The 19,595-nt window shown below is 51.9% G+C and overlaps 1 protein-coding gene across 1 annotated transcript in view; it reads right to left on the reverse strand.

Annotated features, from left to right (window-relative positions):
- Positions 1-13,694: 13,694 nt before the first annotated feature.
- mtnr1al (melatonin receptor type 1A like) overlaps positions 13,695-19,595 on the reverse strand; it is a 16,625-nt gene continuing 10,724 nt past the window's right edge. Inside the window, exon 2 of the mRNA XM_056274434.1 lies at positions 13,695-14,464. Within this exon, the coding sequence (XP_056130409.1) occupies positions 13,695-14,464 (770 nt within the window). The remainder of the gene's footprint in view (positions 14,465-19,595) is intronic.

The raw sequence follows: 19,595 nt of genomic DNA on the forward strand, positions 1-19,595 counted from the left end.
CTCGGCGCTGAGATCCGCACGCTGCCTGCTGCCTGCTGATCCGTATTGACTGTTGTTTCTGCCTTCTGCTGAGCCTTTAATCGACCCTGGAAAGCAGTTTTCACCTCGCCGCTGCACCGTCTGCTTGTCCCCCCCCCCCCCCCCCCCCCGGTGAAAGGACCGATGACCGTCACTCATTTCTGTCCCACTTATCTGCCAACAACATGTTGTGACAACACACTGGACGCCTCGTGCTTTTGAAGGCGGCGTCCTATTCAGGGACAATACCCCGTCTGTGTGACAGGCAGCCGACATGAATGGTGCACAAAGCTCCGCAATCACGGACACATGAGAGCGGAGCATGAAGATAAACAGGAAAATGTGTTGTCCCCTCCCCACCGCAGCTTTGATTCCCTGACTGTATTTACGACTAATGGTGCTATTAGGTTAGGTAATTATCACACAGCAGCAGCAGCAGACAGATGGGACTGAAGACCAGACTTGGACTGCTGCATTGTCATTGCCTTAAATGCATGTCTCATACATACAGGGGGATGAAATGACCTTTCACCTAGACCTCGGGGCCACATACAAACAAACCCATCCATCCATCCACCCACCCATCCACCCACCCACCCATCCATCCATCCATCCATCCATTCATCCATCCATCCATCCATCCATCCATCCATCCATCCATCCATCCATCCACACATCCATCCATCCATCCATCCATCCATCCATCCATCCATCCATCCATCCATCCATCCACCCACCCATCCATCCATCCACCCATCCATCCATCCATCCACCCATCCGTCCATCCATCCGTCCATCCATCCACCCGTCCATCCATCCATCCATCCATCCATCCATCCATCCATCCATCCATCCATCCATCCATCCATCCACCCGTCCATCCATCCATCCATCCATCCATCCATCCATTTTCTGAACCGCTTATCCTGCTCTCAGGGTGGCGGGATGCTGGAGCCTATCCCAGCAGTCATCAGGCAGCAGGCGAGGAGACACCCGGGACAGCAGGCTGCCAGGCCATCACAGGGCCCACACACACACACACACACACACACACACACACACACACACACACACACACACACACACACACACACACACACACACATTCACACCTAGGGACAATGTAGTACGGGTGATTCACCTGACCTGCATGTCTTTGGACTGTGGGAGGAAACCGGAGCCCCCGGAGGAAACCCACACAGACACGGGGAGAACATGTTAACTCCACACAGAGGACGACCCGGGACGACCCGGTACCACCCCCAACCCAGATAGCAGACACATTTGGGCCTAATCTGGGGCACTTTTGATACTTACGGCTCAGTTACGGCACTGGTGACTGTTGTGTGGGGCAGACGCGGCCCAAATGTCAAAAGCCGGGCTCGACTTACTTGGGTTAGGGCAAGTGTTGTGTGGGCCAGACACGGTCCAAATCTAATTAACCGGGCTTGACTTACTTGGGTTACGGCAAGTGTTGTGTGGGCCAGACACGGTCCAAATCTAATGAACCGGGCTTGACTTGGGTTACGGCAAGTGTTGTGTGGGCCAGACACGGTCCAAATCTAATGAACCGGGCTTGACTTGGGTTACGGCAAGTGTTGTGTGGGCCAGACACGGTCCAAATCTAATGAACCGGGCTCGACTTACTTGGGTTAGGGCAAGTGTTGTGTGGGCCAGACACGGTCCAAATCTAATGAACCGGGCTTGACTTACTTGGGTTACGGCAAGTGTTGTGTGGGCCAGACACGGTCCAAATCTAATGAACCGGGCTTGACTTGGGTTACGGCAAGTGTTGTGTGGGCCAGACACGGTCCAAATCTAATGAACCGGGCTTGACTTGGGTTACGGCAAGTGTTGTGTGGGCCAGACACGGTCCAAATCTAATGAACCGGGCTCGACTTACTTGGGTTAGGGCAAGTGTTGTGTGGGCCAGACACGGTCCAAATCTAATGAACCGGGCTTGACTTGGGTTACGGCAAGTGTTGTGTGGGCCAGACACGGTCCAAATCTAATGAACCGGGCTTGACTTGGGTTAGGGCAAGTGTTGTGTGGGCCAGACACGGTCCAAATCTAATGAACCGGGCTTGACTTACTTGGGTTACAGCACACACTACGTGGGCCAGATGTGGCTGAGTTGAGGCAGCCACACTCACCCTGAGTCAACGCCATCGTTCAAGGCCAAACGGGGGCCATAAGATAACTGCAGATGTGGGCCAAAGATCTTTTGCTATCTGGGAAGGTTGGACTACCCCGGGGCTCGAACCCACAACCTTCTTGCTGTGAGGTGACCGCGCTAACCACTGTGCCATCGTGCCGCCAAATAAAAACAAATAACACGCAATAAATATTAAAAAACAAAAAGCGCATTAAAAACAAGACTGACTTCACAGACCTGAACATCACAAGCACACCTGACAGGGGGAGCGAGCGAGGAGGTGAAAAGTCCTGTTGTGGGAGGTCCGAGTGTCCAGGCAGGCTGGTGAGGAACCTCACAGCCTGGGGAAGGAAACTGTTGCATAGTCTGGTGGAGGCAGCACGGATGCTCCGGTACCTGCTGCCAGAGGGTAGGAGGGTGAAGTGGATGTGGGGAGGGTGGGTGGGGTCCGAGAGCCTTCCGGGTGCACCGGGTGTCATACATGGCCTGGATGGACGGGAGGGCAGTTGCTATGATCCGTCCAGCTGTCTTCACCACCCGCTGTGGGGAGTTGGGGTCATGCCAGAGAGAGAGACAGGTGGTCAGGATGCTCTCTGTGGTGCCTCTGTAGGATGTGATGAAGGACGGGTGGGGGGACACTCGTCTTCTTCAGACGCCGCAGGAAGGGAAGACGCTGCTGGGCCTTCTTGGAGAGCGCAGTGACATGTGAGGACCAGGAGAGGTCCTCTGTGATGGGAACTCCCCGGAAGTTAACACTGCCGGCTCTCTCCACTTTCTCCAGATGTAGAAGTTGGTGGTGGTGGTGGTGGTGGTGGTGGTGGTGATCATGGTAGGTGGAAAAGCCAAACATGATGTTCAGTCCAAAGTTCAGCCAAGGCTGCTGGAGCCGCAGCAGTTAGCCGTCGCGGTTGGGAAAACAAGTTTTTATTTTTCCCTCTGCGTCAGCGCTCCAGTTTTCCAGGATTTAAACCTGAAGCCCACCAGAATAAAAGGCTTTGTATTTTATTTGTCGGTTGTTCGATGTCTGTAAATGATACTGACCCCTCCTGACGGTGCAGGCTGGAGACGCAGTGAGAAGCTGGGCTGGTGGTGTGCTGAGCTGGTCTGGGATGTCACGCTCAGAGCCGACTTACGAGGAACCACGTGTCTGCCCTTCAGTAGCGTCGAGGTCTCGCAGGCTGCTGTCGTTGCACTTCTGGACTTCACCGACTCAGACGATGTGGCCTATAGATGTGATCATGAACCCTGATGAAATCTATAGGCCACGTTGTGCTTCTTAATAGCTCTGTGACTGTGTGGACGTTAAAGCAGCGGTCAGGTGTGCTGCACCAAGGTACTTTGCCCCCCCCCCAAAAAATATGTTAGAGGGACAGCTCAGGTTGGACGGGTTGGAGACAAAGCAAGAGAGACAAGATGGAGATGGTGTGGACATGTGTGGAGGAGAGACGCTGGGTATACTGGGAGAAGGATGCTGAATATGGAGCTGCCAGGGAAGAGGAGAAGAGGAAGGCCAAAGAGGAGGTTTATGGATGTGGTGAGGGAGGACATGCAGGTGGCTGGTGTGACAGAGGAAGACACAGAGGACAGGAAGAGATGGAAACGGATGATCCGCTGTGGCGCCCCCTAACGGGAGCAGCTGAAAGTAGCAGTAGTAGTGAGTAGAAGTAGTAACGAATGTAACGGACTATCCCAGAAAGTTGAATCAGTTCATCGGGACGCGACGTTTATTGACACATGCGTGACGTCATCATCATCTCAGTGACCTCTTCAGTCTCAACTGACCGCAGGTGTCCCACCCTTATAAACAATACGGCGGCATAACGACCCAAACCAGCCACCAGTTCCCTTAACTCCTTGATGGTCACGTCCATATTTGCATAATCCTCCTGGTCCGTCAGTGTAGCTGTGACGGACTATTTCTCAGCTAAAGGAATATGATCATAAAATCCTTTTCAAATCAATATTTTGTCAGACTGGTTCCTTGGCGTCAGGGTGCCGCAGCACCACGGCGAGCTTTCTTTAGCAGTAGTCCGGCTCAAGTTAATCCGTCCCTGCAGGATTCTTCTGGGGAGGCTGCGGCCTAGAAAAGAAAAGCCTGCTTTCGCGGCAGCTTTTCTAAGAGATTGCCATGCACGCTGCGATGTTTTCAGCCGGTGTTAGTTTTTGTGTTTTTGTGTTTTTTCAATGACATTGCAGAGCGAGTGGAAATTGCTAAAAAGTTGCGATTCTTTGTTTTGTTTGTAAAATTAATTAAAAATCGAAGACAACTTGTTCCAGTGAGAAGTAAGTAACCTTACCAAGACCAGCTCACCTGGCTCTGCTAACTAGCCACATGCTGCTAACTCTCTCCACCTACCAGGGGTGGGCGGTCTTATCCAGAACGGGCCGGTGTGGGTGCAGGTCTTTGTTTTAACCCACCTGTGTCTCCTAATCAAGTTCCTCAGCAAAGCCTCCACTGGTGGATTAGTGGGATCAGGTGTGGAACTGCTTGGTTGGAACAAAAACCTTCACCCACACTGGCCCTTCCTGTCATGCAAACAGGCAAGCCCGCGTTACCACTAACCATGCATACTGAATCTAGCTCACCTCGGTTCTTTACGCGCTTGCAGCAGCTCCAGATGCAGTAGCTCTGGATGCAGCAGATCTGGATGCAGGAGATCTGGATGCAGCAGATCTGGATGCAACAGATCTGGATGCAGCAGCTCCGGATGCAGCAGCTCCAGATGCAGCAGCTCTGGATGCAGCAGATCTGGATGCAGCAGCTCTGGATACTGTAGCTATGGATGCAGCAGCTCTGGATCCTGTAGATCTGGATGCAGCAGATCTGGATGCAGCAGATCTGGATACTGTAGCTCTGGATGCAGCAGCTCTGGATCCTGTAGATCTGGATGCAGCAGCTCTGGATGCAGTAGCTCTGGATGCAGCAGATCTGGATGCAGCAGCTCTGGATGCAGCAGATCTGGATGCAGCACATGTGGATGCAGCAGATCTGGATGCAGCAGATCTGGATGCAGCAGCCTCTGTCGTGGTGATTTGTCTTGTCTGTCGTCCACGCGTCTCAGCCGTTCTCCGGATGTGTCTCGGTAGTAAAGTGTTGGTCAATCGATGATTTAAATTGTGTTCCACCACAACGTTGCACGTGGTGCAAGACGGTTTACCCCCGCTCTCGTGCAGAATGGCAGGGAATTGTCCTGCAGGTCTCGGGCAGTAATTTTAGTTGGTAATTGTGAGACGCTCGCGGCGCACGTCTGCATCGTCACGCCCAGAAACAAGGACGCGAGCTCGGTGACGTACGGCTCAATGGTTTGCGCGGGGGACTGCTGTGATTGGTGAAACTCGCGGGAACGTTGCGGCGATTGGACAAAATTGCAAGGTCGTGCAGAAGTCACGGGGATTGGCTGGATTTGCTTTAACTGTTGCGAACGCGAGTTCAGACGCTGTAACCATAGCAACACGCTGTTCTGTTTCGTCATAGCAACGTGGTGAATCAGCAGCAAGACCAGTAAACGTTCAAAGTTAGCTTACTTAGTTAGCTTAGCTTAGCGGCTAACTGTTGCTTCATAACCTTTTAATTCTGCGTTCAACATGTCCAGCAAAAAACGGGTGACGCTCTCGTCTGAGCTCCGCCGTAGGTGGCGCTATGAGCAAGGCGCCTCTGCAGCGCCCCGGACTCTGCCGTACTCACCCCCCTGTGGCGCCGCATCAGCTGGCCGGCCTCCTTCTTTCGTTTGACCTCTGCAATACACAAGGACGCGCGTGGGAGTGCACGTGTGAGAGTAGGATCGCGTGTCCGGTTTATCAAAACGTCAGTTAATGTTTTAAAAAGGTGACGTCACATCCGGCCCTGTGATGGCCTGGCGGCGTGTCCAGGTTGTCTCCCCGCCTGCCGCCCAGTGGCAGCTGGGATAAGCTCCAGCATCCGAACCGCCACCCTGGGAGCAGGATCAGCGCTTCGGATGACGGATGGACGGATGGATGACGTCACATCCTCATGTCGTTCTGCTTCAGCCAGTGTTGGGATGGCTTTCATTTTTCATGTTTCCTTTTCTTCTTATTTTCCTTCTTTTACTTTTTTTCCCCACTGGGTGTATTTCTGAAATCACTGTTAGTAGTAAGGTAAACTGTGTCAGTAGTAATGTATATGTGTTAGTAGTAATGTAAATATGTCAGTAGTAATGTATATGTGTTAGTAGTAATGTGTCAGTAGTAATGTGTGTTAGTAGTAACGTAAGCGTGTCAGTAGTAGTGTAAAGTGTGTTAGTAGTAATGTGTGTTAGTAGTTATGTAAGCGTGTCAGTAGTAGTGTAAAGTGTGTTAGTAGTAATTTAAAGTGTGTCAGTAGTAATGTAAGTGTGTCAGTAGTAATGTAAGTGTGTCAGTAGTAGTGTAAATGTGTCAGTAGTAATGTAAGTGTGTCAGTAGTAATGTAAGTGTGTCAGTAGTAATTTAAAGTGTGTCAGTAGTAATGTGTTAGTAGTAATGTGTGTCAGTAGTAATTTAAAGCGTGTCAGTAGTAATGTATTAGTAGTAATGTGTGTTAGTAGTAATGTAAGTGTGTCAGTAGTAATTTAAAGTGTGTCAGTAGTAGTGTAAATGTGTCAGTAGTAATTTGTTAGTAGTAATGTAAGTGTGTCAGTAGTAATGTAAAGTGTGTCAGTAGTAATGTAAGTGTGTCAGTAGTAATGTAAGTGTGTCAGTAGTAATTTAAAGTGTGTCAGTAGTAGTGTAAATGTGTCAGTAGTAATGTGTTAGTAGTAATGTAAGTGTGTCAGTAGTAATGTAAGTGTGTCAGTAGTAATGTAAAGTGTGTCAGTAGTAATGTAAGTGTGTCAGTAGTAATGTAAGTGTGTCAGTAGTAATTTAAAGTGTGTCAGTAGTAATGTAAATGTGTCAGTAGTAATGTGTTAGTAGTAATGTAAGTGTGTCAGTAGTAATGTAAAGTGTGTCAGTAGTAATGTAAGTGTGTCAGTAGTAATGTGTTAGTAGTAATGTAAGTGTGTCAGTAGTAATGTAAAGTGTGTCAGTAGTAATGTAAGTGTGTCAGTAGTAATGTAAGTGTGTCAGTAGTAATGTAAAGTGTGTCAGTAGTAAAGTGTGTCAGTAGTAATGTAAGTGTGTCAGTAGTAATGTAAGTGTGTCAGTAGTAATGTAAGTGTGTCAGTAGTAATGTGTTAGTAGTAATGTAAGTGTGTCAGTAGTAATGTAAAGTGTGTCAGTAGTAGTGTAAATGTGTCAGTAGTAATGTGTTAGTAGTAATGTAAGTGTGTCAGTAGTAATGTAAAGTGTGTCAGTAGTAGTGTAAATGTGTCAGTAGTAATGTGTTAGTAGTAATGTAAGTGTGTCAGTAGTAATGTAAAGTGTGTCAGTAGTAGTGTAAATGTGTCAGTAGTAATGTGTTAGTAGTAATGTAAGTGTGTCAGTAGTAATGTAAAGTGTGTCAGTAGTAATGTAAGTGTGTCAGTAGTAATGTAAGTGTGTCAGTAGTAATGTAAAGTGTGTCAGTAGTAAAGTGTGTCAGTAGTAATGTAAGTGTGTCAGTAGTAATGTAAGTGTGTCAGTAGTAATGTAAGTGTGTCAGTAGTAGTGTAAATGTGTCAGTAGTAATGTAAAGTGTGTCAGTAGTAATGTAAAGTGTGTCAGTAGTAATGTAAGTGTGTCAGTAGTAATGTAAGTGTGTCAGTAGTAATGTAAAGTGTGTCAGTAGTAAAGTGTGTCAGTAGTAATGTAAGTGTGTCAGTAGTAATGTAAGTGTGTCAGTAGTAATGTAAATGTGTCAGTAGTAATGTGTGTCAGTAGTAATGTGTTAGTAGTAATGTAAGTGTGTCAGTAGTAATGTAAGTGTGTCAGTAGTAATGTAAATGTGTCAGTAGTAAAGTGTGTCAGTAGTAATGTAAATGTGTCAGTAGTAAAGTGTGTCAGTAGTAATGTAAATGTGTCAGTAGTAATGTGTGTCAGTAGCGATGTAAAGTGTCTCATGACATTAGACCACATGAAGAGTGTGATGGAGAGACAACAGACGGCTCACAGTGAAGCTCCTTTATTGGACAGTCAGTTGTTGTAACTCGTCAGGTGTAACGTTCTCTCTCCATGGCCAAGTGCCAGACAGCAGATGGAAGGACAGAAGTTCACATTCTGGTTTGCTGTTGGCCTCCAGAGACAAACTCCACCTTCTGTCTACTCGCTGCTCGAGCACATGAACAAACACACAAGCTAAAATCCCCCCAACTGGCAGCGAGCAACACCAAACAACACAAAACAAAACAAAACAACACAAAACAAAACAAAACAACACAAAACAAAACAAAACAAAACAACAAAACAACACAAAACAAAACTAAACAACTTGTTTTCTGTTTACCTGCCAGTGGGGCTCAGTTTAGATTCAGAAGGTACAACCCGGGAGGGCTCATTATAGGGTCCAGACAGCAATAATCCACTTCCTGTAGGCAGTCATGCAAAGTTGAGAGACGGGGCACTGGACGTCCCCCCAGCCCTGCTGGACGTCCCCCCCCCCCAGCCCTGCTGCACGTCCCCCCCCCAGCCCTGCTGCACGTCCCCCCAGCCCTGCTGGACGTCCCCCCAGCCCTGCTGGACGTCCCCCCAGCCCTGCTACACTTCCCCCCCAGCTCTGCTGCACTTCCCCCCCAGCCCTGCTACACTTCCCCCCAGCCCTGCTGCACTTCCCCCCCAGCCCTGCTGCACATCCCCCTCAGCCCTGCTGCACTTCCCCCCAGCCCTGCTGCACATCCCCCTCAGCCCTGCTACACTTCCCCCCAGCCCTGCTGCACTTCCCCCTCAGCCCTGCTGCACATCCCCCCCAGCCCTGCTGCACTTCCCCCCCAGCCCTGCTGCACATCCCCCTCAGCCCTGCTGCACTTCCCCCCAGCCCTGCTACACTTCCCCCCAGCCCTGCTGCACTTCCCCCTCAGCCCTGCTGCACATCCCCCCCAGCCCTGCTGCACTTCCCCCTCAGCCCTGCTGCACATCCCCCCCAGCCCTGCTGCACTTCCCCCCCAGCCCTGCTGCACATCCCCCTCAGCCCTGCTGCACTTCCCCCCAGCCCTGCTGCACTTCCCCCCCAGCCCTGCTGCACATCCCCCTCAGCCCTGCTGCACTTCCCCCCAGCCCTGCTGCACATCCCCCCCAGCCCTGCTGCACTTCCCCCCCAGCCCTGCTGCACATCCCCCTCAGCCCTGCTGCACTTCCCCCCAGCCCTGCTGCACTTCCCCCCCAGCCCTGCTGCACTTCCCCCCAGCCCTGCTGCACATCCCCCTCAGCCCTGCTGCACATCCCCCTCAGCCCTGCTGCACTTCCCCCCCAGCCCTGCTGCACTTCCCCCCAGCCCTGCTGCACTTCCCCCTCAGCCCTGCTGCACTTCCCCCCCAGCCCTGCTGCACATCCCCCCCAGCCCTGCTGCACATCCCCCCCAGCCCTGCTGCACTTCCCCCCCAGCCCTGCTGCACATCCCCCTCAGCCCTGCTGCACTTCCCCCCAGCCCTGCTGCACTTCCCCCCCAGCCCTGCTGCACTTCCCCCCCAGCCCTGCTGCACATCCCCCCCAGCCCTGCTGCACATCCCCCCCAGCCCTGCTGCACTTCCCCCCCAGCCCTGCTGCACATCCCCCTCAGCCCTGCTGCACTTCCCCCCAGCCCTGCTGCACTTCCCCCCCAGCCCTGCTGCACATCCCCCCCAGCCCTGCTGCATGTCCCCTCAGCCCTGCTGCACTTCCCCCCAGCCCTGCTGCACATCCCCCTCAGCCCTGCTGCACTTCCCCCCCAGCCCTGCTGCACATCCCCCCCAGCCCTGCTGCACTTCCCCCCCAGCCCTGCTGCACATCCCCCTCAGCCCTGCTGCACTTCCCCCCAGCCCTGCTGCACTTCCCCCCCAGCCCTGCTGCACTTCCCCCCCAGCCCTGCTGCACATCCCCCTCAGCCCTGCTGCACTTCCCCCCAGCCCTGCTGCACTTCCCCCCCAGCCCTGCTGCACATCCCCCCCAGCCCTGCTGCATGTCCCCTCAGCCCTGCTGCACTTCCCCCCAGCCCTGCTGCACATCCCCCTCAGCCCTGCTGCACTTCCCCCCCAGCCCTGCTGCACATCCCCCCCAGCCCTGCTGCACTTCCCCCCCAGCCCTGCTGCACATCCCCCTCAGCCCTGCTGCACTTCCCCCCAGCCCTGCTGCACTTCCCCCCCAGCCCTGCTGCACATCCCCCTCAGCCCTGCTGCACTTCCCCCCAGCCCTGCTGCACATCCCCCCCAGCCCTGCTGCACTTCCCCCCCAGCCCTGCTGCACATCCCCCTCAGCCCTGCTGCACTTCCCCCCAGCCCTGCTGCACTTCCCCCCCAGCCCTGCTGCACTTCCCCCCAGCCCTGCTGCACATCCCCCTCAGCCCTGCTGCACATCCCCCTCAGCCCTGCTGCACTTCCCCCTCAGCCCTGCTGCACTTCCCCCCCAGCCCTGCTGCACATCCCCCCCAGCCCTGCTGCACATCCCCCCCAGCCCTGCTGCACTTCCCCCCCAGCCCTGCTGCACATCCCCCTCAGCCCTGCTGCACATCCCCCTCAGCCCTGCTGCACTTCCCCCCCAGCCCTGCTGCACATCCCCCTCAGCCCTGCTGCATGTCCCCCCCAGCCCTGCTGCACTTCCCCCCAGCCCTGCTGCACATCCCCCTCAGCCCTGCTGCACTTCCCCCCCAGCCCTGCTGCACATCCCCCCCAGCCCTGCTGCATGTCCCCTCAGCCCTGCTGCACTTCCCCCCCAGCCCTGCTGCATGTCCCCTCAGCCCTGCTGCACTTCCCCCCAGCCCTGCTGCACTTCCCCCCCAGCCCTGCTGCACATCCCCCTCAGCCCTGCTGCACTTCCCCCCAGCCCTGCTGCACATCCCCCTCAGCCCTGCTGCACTTCCCCCCCAGCCCTGCTGCATGTCCCCTCAGCCCTGCTGCACTTCCCCCCAGCCCTGCTGCACTTCCCCCCAGCCCTGCTGCACTTCCCCCCCAGCCCTGCTGCACATCCCCCTCAGCCCTGCTGCACTTCCCCCCAGCCCTGCTGCATGTCCCCTCAGCCCTGCTGCACTTCCCCCCCAGCCCTGCTGCACGTCCCCTCAGCCCTGCTGCACTTCCCCCCAGCCCTGCTGCACTTCCCCCCAGCCCTGCTGCACTTCCCCCCCAGCCCTGCTGCATGTCCCCTCAGCCCTGCTGCACTTCCCCCCCAGCCCTGCTGCATGTCCCCTCAGCCCTGCTGCACTTCCCCCCAGCCCTGCTGCACTTCCCCCCAGCCCTGCTGCACTTCCCCCCAGCCCTGCTGCACATCCCCCCAGCCCTGCTGCACATCCCCCTCAGCCCTGCTGCACATCCCCCCCAGCCCTGCTGCATGTCCCCTCAGCCCTGCTGCACTTCCCCCCAGCCCTGCTGCACTTCCCCCCAGCCCTGCTGCACTTCCCCCCAGCCCTGCTGCACATCCCCCTCAGCCCTGCTGCACATCCCCCCCAGCCCTGCTGCATGTCCCCCCCAGCCCTGCTGCACATCCCCCCCAGCCCTGCTGCACTTCCCCCCAGCCCTGCTGCACATCCCCCCAGCCCTGCTGCACTTCCCCCCCAGCCCTGCTGCATGTCCCCTCAGCCCTGCTGCACTTCCCCCCCAGCCCTGCTGCACGTCCCCTCAGCCCTGCTGCACATCCCCCCAGCCCTGCTGCACATCCCCCTCAGCCCTGCTGGACGTTTGGGTGTTTTTGTCACAACTGATAACAGCTGATTTTTCTGTCATGCCAAACGCGAGCATTCACAACTGGGGAGGAATCAGTACCACGCAGTCCTGCTGGGACGACTGCTGTAGAATGTCCTGCCAGAGGCTGCTGTGCATGTGACTGTTTAAAGCCACAGTCCTGAATCTCCTGGTTTTACTGGACCAGCGTGTCTCCTGTGTGGGTGCTGGTGAGGTGAGAGTTGTCTGAGCTGCATTCAGAATGACTGAGAGTCAGCAGGGCTGTTGTGTCAGAAACAAACATAAAACCTAGTTGAACCCAGCTCCCCTAACCTTAACCCAACCCTCATTCTACCCTTAACTCTGAGCTCAAGTCCTAACACTCAAATAGACCTTTAAAGAAGCGAGGACTGGACAAGGTGTCCTCGCCTCGCAAAAAATGTCCTTGCCCTGATTTTTAAAAACGCAAATTGGCCCCCAAATTTGCCCTGTGATGGCCTGGCGGCCTGTCCAGGGTGTCTCCCCGCCTGCTGCCCGGTGGCTGCTGGGATAGACTCCAGCACCCCCGCTCCCCTGAGAGCAGGATCAGCGGTTTGGATGGATGGTGTTCTGTCTGTTGGTACAGGTCTTCTACCAGCTTGTCCTGTCATATCTGCTGGTTAGACACAACACCTTTGCTTCGTCTTCACACTCAACACCACCTGCCTTCCTCTTCCTCATGTGGCAGCTGTGATGAAGATGGAAAACACTGCACCCTCTCATTTTTCCTGCCAAACTCCCACCAGACAGAAACCACCCTTATCACATCCTCCTGCAGTCTGAAGAACCGGTGTTCATGGGTCCGCTCTGGTCTTAAACACACCAGAGACTGACAGAATCAGAAGGACCCGTGTTTTCATGCACAGTCTCAGAACTGGTGAGAGACGCGGGTCTTGTTTTCTCCCCCATCCACAGATTTGAACTTGCAACCTTCTTTTCCTTTAACATGAAGGCGCGCTGCAGCCATGTTAGCCAGAGGCCCACGCGGAGTCAGCGTGTGCTCATTAACTTGGGCTCGAGCCACCGGAAGAGAGTCACAAGGGAGACAATAACCCCCCCCAACTCGCGCGCACGCGCACGCACGCACGCACGCGCACGCACACACACACACACACACACACACACACACACACACTCCATCAGTTATGCAGGGCGTCCACAGTGATGTGGTTCGAAACTGCGGAGTCTCGCGCCGCGCCGTGTCGTCTCCTGTCTCTCGGTTTGCTGCACGTGCAGTTCACATTGAGGTGAGTCCGGAAGTTTGATCGGTGCTGGGATCTCTGGGTGTCATGTGAACTGAGCCCGATGCTGACTGCCAGAGGTAGCGTGTGTGTGTGTGTGTGTGTGTGTGTGTGTGTGTGTGTGTGTGTGTGTGTGTGTGTGTGTGTGTGCGGGGAGGGGGGGAGTCTGTTGCCAGGCAACAAGCTAATCAAAGTACCCACAGTATTGTTTCTCACCCCAAGTCACCACCGGGCACGCACGTCACGTCCGTCAAGTGGAGTTCCGGGGAGGGCTGCAGACTACCACATGCCTCCTCCCATACATGTGGAGTCACCAGCCGCTTCTTTTCACCTGACAGTGAGGAGTTTCACCAGGGGGACGTAGCACATGGGAGGATCACGCTATTCCCCATCTTTTCTATCATTCCGTGCCCTGCCTTGTTAGAAAGAAGTCGAGAAGTATTCTTTTTCTGTCTTTCTTTTTCCTTTCTTTCTTTCTTTCCCTTCTTTCCCTTGTCATTTCCTTGCTGAATGAAACCCAACCCCCCCCCCCCCGGTCATGGCTGTTCAGCAGCGGAACTTGAAGATGATGAGTACGATGCGTTTGTACTCTTTCCTGAAGTTGTGGTTCAGGGCGCCGTACACCACGGCGTTCAGACAGCTGTTGAAATACGCCATGAAGTAACTGGCCGTGAAGAGCCACTCGGGGATGGCCTGGCCCAGCCTGGAGTCCAGGGCCACCGCCAGCCCAATCAGGTTCAGCGGCGCCCAGCACACGGCAAACAGCACGAACACCACGAACATGGTGAGGAAGTTGCGGAGGTCGTGGGGCTTGATCTTGGGCCGCGAGTCAGGCTTCACGCGGCGTCTCACCCGGATGACCAGGATCCAGATGCGCAGGTAGCAGTAGGTGACGATGGCGATGGGCAGGATGAAGTGGACCACCACCACCGTGATGGTGTACAGCGAGCTGACGGACTGGGCGAAGGTGCAGGAATAGACCCGCGGGTCATACTGCAGTGACTCCACGAACCAGTTGGGCACAATGGCGAGGATGGTGAGCACCCACACCAGCACGACGTAGCACATGGTGTTGCTGCTGGAGAACAGCCGGTCGTAGTTGAGACTGTGGCAGATGTAGCAGTACCGATTGACGGCGATGCCCGTTATGTTGAAGATGGAGCCTATGACACTCAAGCCCATGAGGAAGCCGCTGATCTGGCAGTGGATGTAGCCAGCAATCCAGCCATCATTGAAGATGGCTGTCAGCACCAGAGGATATGGGTAGAGCGCCACCACCAGGTCAGCGAAGGCCAGGCTCACTACGAAGGCATTTCCTACCAGGCAGAGAGGAAAAGATTTGCTATGAGGAAAGGTTGAAAAAACAAAAAACAAAACAAAACTAGACTAGACTAGACTAGACTAGACTAGACTAGGCTTGACTAGAATAGAATAGAATAGACTAGACTAGACTAGACTAGAATAGAATAGAATAAGGGGAGGTCGTCAATATGTCGCTCTGAGATTTTCATTCGGATTCCATGTTTAGGAACGCTGGTAAATTGGAAGCAACACGGAGTATTAAGGTGGTTCTAGAGGACTCCACTTTCCCAGAAAAAGATCTTGTCCCCTTTACTGATGCTCGGCCACATGACCTGATGCACCACCCCAGCAATCCCAGAAATTAGCGTGTGGTCTGTGGTGAATAGCAACGCTGTGTCTGTGTGAATCTGAACGTGTGATTGGCAGGTCAGTTTTAATTGTATAGCCCCATATCAGAGGCCACATGTGCCTCAGGGGGCTTTACAGCGACACGGCATCCTGTGCTTAGACCCTCGCACCGGAAAAGCCCTTTAACAGACACAGGAAGAGACCCCCGGGGAGAGCAACAGAGGAGGGGCTCTCTCCCAAGACGCAATGGGTGTTGTGTGTACACAATTTACAAAGTACAGCATTGAAAGAGGGTAACAGAATAATAATGGAATTATGAAATATATGAAGAATATGATGAGGAGGATGCCAAGCAGTGTCCAGACGCCACGGGAACTGCCCAGGACCCGAGCCACGCGACCACCACCATCATCGTGTAAAGCCCCTTGAGACGAATGTGAAATTTGTGATATTGGGCTATACAAATATAATTGACTTGGCCATGTAGAGCTGTCAGGAGGACAGACTGCACATGCACCCAAGGCAGACTCACATCACATCAGCCACATACACGGGACAGGAGACAAGAAGAGACATTAGTCACACATCAAAGTGAGAGGAGGACACAACACTGAAACAGGGTAACACAACTATATGGATTTATAAGATAGATAAAAACATGTGATGTGGGGGATGCCAAGCAGTGTCCACGTGGCAACCACCGTCACCATGGAGACCTGGGAGGAGGACAGACTACACGTGCACACGGGGGAGACTCACATCATACCATTCACATACACAGGAGAAGAGAAAGGAGAAGACGTCATTCAGACAGAGAAAAGACGTGAAAGAGGAGAACAGTTTGCAATAACCAATAATCTATACTCTATAATCTATACACTATAACCTATACTCTATAATCTATACACTATAATCTATACTCTATAATCTATAAAATATAATCTATACTCTATAATGTATACTCTTTAATCTATACCATATAATCTACACCATGTAATCTATACACTATAATATATACTCTATAAACTATACCATATAATCTAGTATACTCTATAATCTATACGATATAATCTACACCATATAATCTATACACTATAATCTATACTTTATAATCTATACACATAATATATACTCTATAATCTATACCATATAATATATACGATATAATCTATACACCATAATCCATACCATATAATCTATACACTATAATCTATACTCTATAATCTATATGCTATAATCTCGTCGGCAGAACAGTGGTTGGTAAATTCACTGAGACAGAAACCGACCCACCATCCAGTACGGGTTGTGAAGCACTCAATTTAAAGACAACTAATTGTAGGTTAAGACAAAAAGATGAGTTTTAGGTTTGGATTTAAAGACTCAGCAGACTCCGATTGTCTGATGGCAGCAGGCAGGTTATTCCACAAGAACGGGGCCCGATAGGAAAAGGCCCTGCTGCCACCAGCTGACTTCTTTTTAACTTTGGGGACACACAGGAGCCCTGTATTTTGAGAACGAAGTGCTCGAGATGGCATGTAAGGTTTAAGGAGATCAGACAGGTAGGATGGGGCAAGTCCATTTAGGATTTTATAAGTCAGCAGAAGCACCTTGTGTTATGTAGTATGTGGCATTAGGAAGCCAGTGAAGGGAGGCAGGAATTGGTGTAATATGGTCAAATTTCCTAGTTCTAGTTAGGATTCTAGCAGCAGCATTCTGAACCATCTGAAGACTTTTAGTACTAGAATGTGGCAGACCTGAGAACAGAACATTACAGTAATCAAGTCTGGATGAAACAAATGCATGTATTAGAGTCTCTGTGTCAGCCATGGACAGGAAAGACCGAATCTTAGCTGTTATATGTTACGTAAGTGAAAAAAGGCAGTCTTGGTGATTTCTTTAATGTGCTTATCAAAGGAAAGGCTGGGATCAAATGTAACACCAAGATTTTTGGCTGCCACACTTTCTGAAACCACAGAGTTTTTGATCGTTATCGTTACTTGATCAGATTGGTGTCTGTGTCTAGCAGGACCAACGACCAGCATCTCGTCTTTATCTGGATTTAAAAGCAGAAAGTTAAGTGACATCCAGTTTTTCACAGCAGCCAAGCAGGCCTCTAACTTAGTGATTTGAGGATGATCATCAGCCCTTATAGGCACATACAGCTGAGGATCATCAATAAGAACAACTGTCATTTCTATCATGACATGAACTTGACACAAAAGAAACGAAATGTCGTTTCACATTACATGACATAGCATGACATTACATGACATTCCAGTCATTTAGCCGACGCTTTTACCCAAAGCGACTTACAGTAAGAGCATCATGTAACGTAGGAGACCAGGAGAACTACTGGTCATCAGAGGTCATAAGAGCATCATGTAACGTAGGAGATCAGGAGAACTGCTGGTCATCAGAGGTCATAAGAGCATCATGTAACGTAGGAGACCAGGAGAACTACTGGTCATCAGAGGTCATAAGAGCATCATGTAACGTAGGAGATCAGGAGAACTACTGGTCATCAGAGGTCATAAGAGCATCATGTAACGTAGGAGACCAGGAGAACTACTGGTCATCAGAGGTCATAAGAGCATCATGTAACGTAGGAGATCAGGAGAACTGCTGGTCATCAGAGGTCATAAGAGCATCATGTAACGTAGGAGACCAGGAGAACTGCTGGTCATCAGAGGTCATAAGAGCATCATGTAACGTAGGAGACCAGGAGAACTACTGGTCATCAGAGGTCATAAGAGCATCATGTAACGTAGGAGATCAGGGGAACTACTGGTCATCAGAGGTCATAAGAGCATCATGTAACGTAGGAGATCAGGAGAACTACTGGTCATCAGAGGTCATAAGTGCATCATGTAACGTAGGAGATCAGGAGAACTACTGGTCATCAGAGGTCATAAGAGCATCATGTAACGTAGGAGACCAGGAGAACTACTGGTCATCAGAGGTCATAAGTGCATCATGTAACGTAGGAGATCAGGAGAACTACTGGTCATCAGAGGTCATAAGTGCATCATGTAACGTAGGAGATCAGGAGAACTACTGGTCATCAGAGGTCATAAGAGCATCATGTAACGTAGGAGATCAGGGGAACTACTGGTCATCAGAGGTCATAAGTGCATCATGTAACGTAGGAGATCAGGGGAACTACTGGTCATCAGAGGTCATAAGTGCATCATGTAACGTAGGAGATCAGGAGAACTACTGGTCATCAGAGGTCATAAGAGCATCATGTAACGTAGGAGATCAGGAGAACTACTGGTCATCAGAGGTCATAAGAGCATCATGTAACGTAGGAGATCAGGAGAACTACTGGTCATCAGAGGTCATAAGAGCATCATGTAACGTAGGAGATCAGGAGAACTACTGGTCATCAGAGGTCATAAGAGCATCATGTAACGTAGGAGATCAGGAGAACTACTGGTCATCAGAGGTCATAAGTGCATCTAAACAAGCATCTAAGAGCAAAACCAGTGCTGCAGTAAAAGAGCAAGAAAGAGGTTTGTCTATGTTCTTCTAAATGAGTGAATACAACAAGTACTGAGAACAAGTAGCAGGGGAGTAGTTCTCGAAGAGGCGAGTTTCCAACCTGCGCTGAAAGATGGACAGCGACTCCGCTGTTATGATTTAACACAGCGCCCTCTCGCGTCTACTGTCAGCCAACTACTGCGTGCCTCGTGGGCTACGCTGATTCAGCATTCATTACACTCGCCTTCTGTCTCCGTTAAGAAGACGCTTCTTCATCTCACACAAGTCCCCCAGAGCTGATCTGATAGAGGGGTTCGATTCCCCGTGTAGCTGGAAGGGTAGAGCAAGGCACTAACCCTGCCTGAGCTAAACTCCCACCGGAGCCAATGCAGCTGGAGCTGCATGCGGAGTACCGCCGTCGGGCCCTGGGAGGCGTCACTGGCGGGAACCCAGGAGACACAGACGCACATCAGGCTGTGTAGAAAGGGGTGTGTGGTGTGTGTGTGAAGGGAAGGACTGTACAGTGTGTGTTAACACTATCTACTGTAGTGTGTGTGTGTGTGTGTGTGTGTGTGTGTGTGTGTGTGTGTGTGTGTGTGTGTGTGTGTGTGTGTGAAGGGAAGGACTGTACAGTGTGTGTTAACACTATCTGCTGTAGTAAGAGAAGAGAAGAGAAGAGAAGAGAAGAGAAGAGAAGAGAAGAGAAGAGAAGAGAGAGAGAAGAGAAGAGAAGAGAAGAAGAGAGGACAGGAGAGGAGAAGAGAAGAGGAGAGGAGAGAAGAGGAGAGGAGAGGAGAGGAGAGAAGAAGAGAGAAGAGGAGAAGCCAGGAGAGGAGAGGAGAAGACAGGAGAGGAGAGGAGAGGAGAGGAGAGGAGAAGACAGGAGAGGAGAGGAGAGGAGAGGAGAGAAGAGAAGAGAAGAGAAGAGAAGAGAAGAGAAGAGAAGAGAAGAGAAGAGAAGAGAAGAGAAGAGAAGAGAAGAGAAGAGAAGAGAAGAGAAGAGAAGAGAAGAGAAGAGAAGAGAAGAGAAGAGAAGAGAAGAGAAGAGAAGAGAAGAGAAGAGGAGAGGAGAGGAGAAGAGAAGAGAAGAGGAGAGGAGAGGAGAAGACAGGAGAGGAGAGGAGAGGAGAAGACAGGAGAGGAGAGGAGAGGAGAGGAGAGGAGAAGAGAAGAGGAGAAGACAGGAGAGGAGAGAAGAGACGAGGAGAGGAGAGGAGAGAAGAGAGGGGAGGAGAGGAGAGGAGAGAAGAGGGGAGGAGAGAGGAGAGGAGAAGAGAGGGGAGGAGAGGGGAGGAGAGGAGAGGGGAGGAGAGAGGA

The sequence above is a fragment of the Lampris incognitus genome, chromosome 1, assembly GCF_029633865.1.
Source record: "Lampris incognitus isolate fLamInc1 chromosome 1, fLamInc1.hap2, whole genome shotgun sequence".
NCBI lineage: Eukaryota > Metazoa > Chordata > Actinopteri > Lampriformes > Lampridae > Lampris > Lampris incognitus.